Below are 3,970 nucleotides of genomic sequence, written 5' to 3' on the forward strand. Positions count from 1 at the left end.
TCTTAGGAATGGATGCAGGATCATGAGAATCACACTGTTCATGTCTGTTGATTTCCACAGTCACATTCACCAACATTGTTCCCAGAACCAGGAACGACTTCCTACAATGTAAGTCAGTAAGAAAACCAGCAGAAAACTCACTGAGTGTGTTCATGTTCTTCCTGTAGAATGTGAAAGAAGAGTGTTATAATTGATGATGTAAATGATGATTTGCACAGATATCTGCTCATCTGTACTGAGACACTAGCTACATTTACATGGACAATTTTTGCTTCCATCGGAATGAATTCATTCTGATTGATGAATCCGAACGTAATGTTTACACGAACGCCAAAATAAGTGATCAGGTTGATATGCGTGTTTATATGTCACAAGCTTCTGATCGGATTTAATCTTTTGACATGCGCGGACTGCGTGAATATTCAGAGTTTCCCGCTGTTGCCGCATACTGCACACTTGATATTTATCTATATCTATATCTATATTTATCTACTTGTAACGGGTATATTATTTTGAAAAGAGATTATCTTTGGGATACTTTTATTTTGGCGAAGTGGTCCGCTTTTTGCGCGTCCTGCAAGTGCAGCAGGGAGAGACGAAGAAAAGCGCGGTGTATGAGTGTGTCACACACAGAAGTGAGTGCAGTGTTGTGATCGAGAAGCTCGTTTGATAAAGTTGCTTCAACGGAAGATTATCAAGGCTTAAGTCGAATAAAGGACGACAGCACTAAGTGAAAGTGTGGACAGTGAACCGCAGTTCATAGCAGAAAGGAGTTTTTTCAGTTTTGTTCTAGTGGTATGTGTTGGCTGTTAAAATGACGCAGTAACATATCGAAGGCCATGGAAGCTGTGAGTACGCTTGAAGTGAAAACCCTGCTTGATTTTTGTCATCAAGTGACTTGTTGCATGTCCTTTTGCTGTATTTTGTACCTCTGGTGTTTTGATTGAAAAGCAGCGCCAAGAGCTAACATTTCAACGGGACCATTCACATGCAATTAAGTTTCCCGCACGTGTCAGAGCACGTGAGACCGAGATCGTTGTATAATGCAGAGACTTAACTTATCCGCCGATTCAAGGTTGAAGATTGTGTTGCTACCCTGCCATCCAAGTGACATCTCAGGTTGATTCATCTCGGTTTGATGTTTTTTTTGAGACTGAGTGAATTTTTGAACTTGCACACTTGAAACTGCTTGATCTTCAGTTTATTTCAACGTACTCTACTTTATCGTTCTACGGTATTCCTCTCATGTTTTCAGTTTTTTTAAAACCCTGCTTGATTTTTTGTCATCAAGTGACTTGTTGCATGTCCTTTTGCTGTATTTTGTACCTCTGGTGTTTTGATTGAAAAGCAGCGCCAAGAGCTAACATTTCAACGGGACCATTCACGTGCAATTAAGTTTCCCGCACGTGTCAGAGCACGTGAGACCGAGATCGCTGTATAATGCAGTTAATGCAGAGACTTAACTTTTCCGCCGATTCAAGTTTGAAGATTGTGTTGCTACCCTGCCATCCAAATGACATCTCAGGTTGATTCATCTCAGTTTGATGCTTTTTGAGACCGTTTATCTGTGGGATATTTTTACAAGACTGAGTGAATTTTTGAACTTACACACTTAAAACTACGTGATCTTCAGTTTATTTCAACGCAGCCTACATCCAGTCAACGCCCTCTAATTTATCGTTCTACGGTGTTCCTCTCATTTTTTCCATTTTTTTTAGTGACTGAACTGATAAACAGGGAACTGTGGTAATTCAAGTGGACTATGGAACTTGAGTAACTGTGAGTAACTCGTGAACTATGAGTAAACATTTGAAGGGACGTTTCATATAAGTGCTCATTCTGAGGTGAGCTTTAATTGTGTATGCTTTGTTTTTTTGTTGTTGTTTTCAAATGTGATTGTTTGAAGGTGATCATTTGAAAGGGTGAGAATTTGTGGGTTTACAAACTGACAAATTGCAAGTGATCTAATTTCGAAGTTTCATAAGGGATTTGTTATACCACAAGTGAAAAGTTTCAACTGTTGTGTTGAAGGTGATTGTGTGGATTTGAAAAGACAGCACAAAGACTGTAAATTATTTTTATGATTTTCATTTAATCGATTACTCAAACAAGAAATAATTATTCATAAGAAAAAGAAATCTAAAAGAAGAAATTCTGTTTAATTTCTTTTTGCACTTATCTTCAGTGTACCTTTCTGTTGAGAGCTGTCAGGGAGTGGGGGAGTCTCACTTACTTTGTTAGATCTGGGGAGGGAGGAGCATATCACACTGTACTCTCATGTATGCAATTTCACTTCAGGAAGCCACCGTGTAACGTTACCATACCTGAAGCCTACCCTTGTCAATCAGTAGTGTTCCAACACAATAAGGTAAGAAACCACATACACACGTTAGTGTGTAACGAGACTAAAAAGTTTGGGGAGCGGGGACCAAGATCCTTTCGTTGTCCAAACTTCCAGGGCAGCCGTAATCCATTTCCCCTACACAACGGGCTAAATACCCCCGTTACAAAAGTGGCGTCACGAACAGGATTGAATTAGGCACATTTAAGTAGTCACACGTCTCCAGGCCCACAAGTTGTTCTATGGTTACACCACAGCTGTGGTGCATGATATCCCTACTGGCGAAGCACCACCGATAAAACAGCGTCATCGTAGAGTACCACCACAGATATTTCAAGAAGTCAAAAGGCATGTCCAGAACCTGGTGTTGCACAGAATTTTCCAGTTTCGGTTTTCAATCCGATCAAGTGTTTACATGTGCTTTCGCTAAGATTACAAATGGAATAAACCATTCCTTACAATCCGATCGAAATTTTAATAAGATCTGGCCAATTCAATCCGATTGACACGGTAACATGTGACTTTTTTATTCCGATTGTGCTTCTAGTCCTATTACGATTGGATTGTTAGGGTCCATGTAAACGCAGCTACTGATGATACACTGAACATGAAGGGATCAGCTACATGAAAAGATCAAACAGATTCATAATTCCTGATTCTGATGTGTTTTATCTCCATCAGATTCCCATCAGCTCACTCTGGATCTGAACACAGCATTTAAACACCTCCGTCTGTCTGAGAGCAACAGAGTGATTACTTACACTTACACAGATCAGTCGTATCCTGATCATCCAGACAGATTTGATGGTTTTGCTCAGGTGTTGTGTAGAGAGAGTGTGTGTGGACGCTGTTACTGGGAGCTGGAGTGGAGTGGAGGTGTGTCTATATCAGTGTCATATAAGAGCATCAGCAGGAAGGGAGGTGTTGAGTGTGGGTTTGGATGTAATGATCAGTCCTGGAGTTTGCGCTGCTCTTCCTCCAGTTACTCATTCTGGCACAATAACATATGGACTGATCTCTCTGTAAAGTCCATTAGCAGCAGAATAGGAGTGTTTGTGGATCACAGAGCAGGAACTCTTTCCTTCTTCAGCGTCTCTGACACAATGAGCTTCATCCACACAGTCCAGACCACATTCACTCAGCCGCTCTATCCTGGGTTTAGTGTTTATAATGGATCATCAGTGAAACTGTGTTGATGAATCAGAATAGATGATGAATCAGTAACAGTGAGTGTTCTTCTGTCTCCCGGTGTCACAAGCTGCTGTTTTCATTACCATGCATTTAATTGTTTAACACACATTTTATTGTTAACTGTTAAAGTGACATCTTGTTAAAGGGGTCATATGATGCTGCTAAAAAGAACATTATTTTGTGTATTTGATGTAATGAAATGTGTTTATGCGGTTTAAAGTTAAAAAAACACATTATAATTTGTGTTAAATTGTGTAAATGACATGAAATATTTAAGCTGTTATAGCCCATATTATTCTACATGCAATTTCATGTCATTGAAGGAAAATAGTATTTTTTTTATTCATTTCATTGCTAACAAGCATTGTTCAATACTGAAGCCACATTTTAAAAACTGTTCATACAGACTGCATTACCAACATGTATGTATCTTGGCCA

The 3,970-nt window shown here is 39.5% G+C and overlaps 1 protein-coding gene across 1 annotated transcript in view; it reads left to right on the forward strand.

The window, feature by feature from the left end:
• LOC107721031 (stonustoxin subunit alpha-like) overlaps nt 1-3,685 on the forward strand; it is an 8,952-nt gene extending 5,267 nt beyond the window's left edge. The window contains exons 3-4 of the mRNA XM_016528883.1: nt 61-108; nt 3,023-3,685. Coding sequence (XP_016384369.1) covers nt 61-108; nt 3,023-3,537 — 563 coding nt within the window. The 3' untranslated portion in view covers nt 3,538-3,685. The remainder of the gene's footprint in view (nt 1-60; nt 109-3,022) is intronic.
• The last annotated feature ends 285 nt before the right edge of the window (nt 3,686-3,970 follow it).

Source organism: Sinocyclocheilus rhinocerous, unplaced genomic scaffold (genome assembly GCF_001515625.1).
Source record: "Sinocyclocheilus rhinocerous isolate Xijiao unplaced genomic scaffold, SAMN03320098_v1.1 scaffold3468, whole genome shotgun sequence".
Lineage (NCBI taxonomy): Eukaryota > Metazoa > Chordata > Actinopteri > Cypriniformes > Cyprinidae > Sinocyclocheilus > Sinocyclocheilus rhinocerous.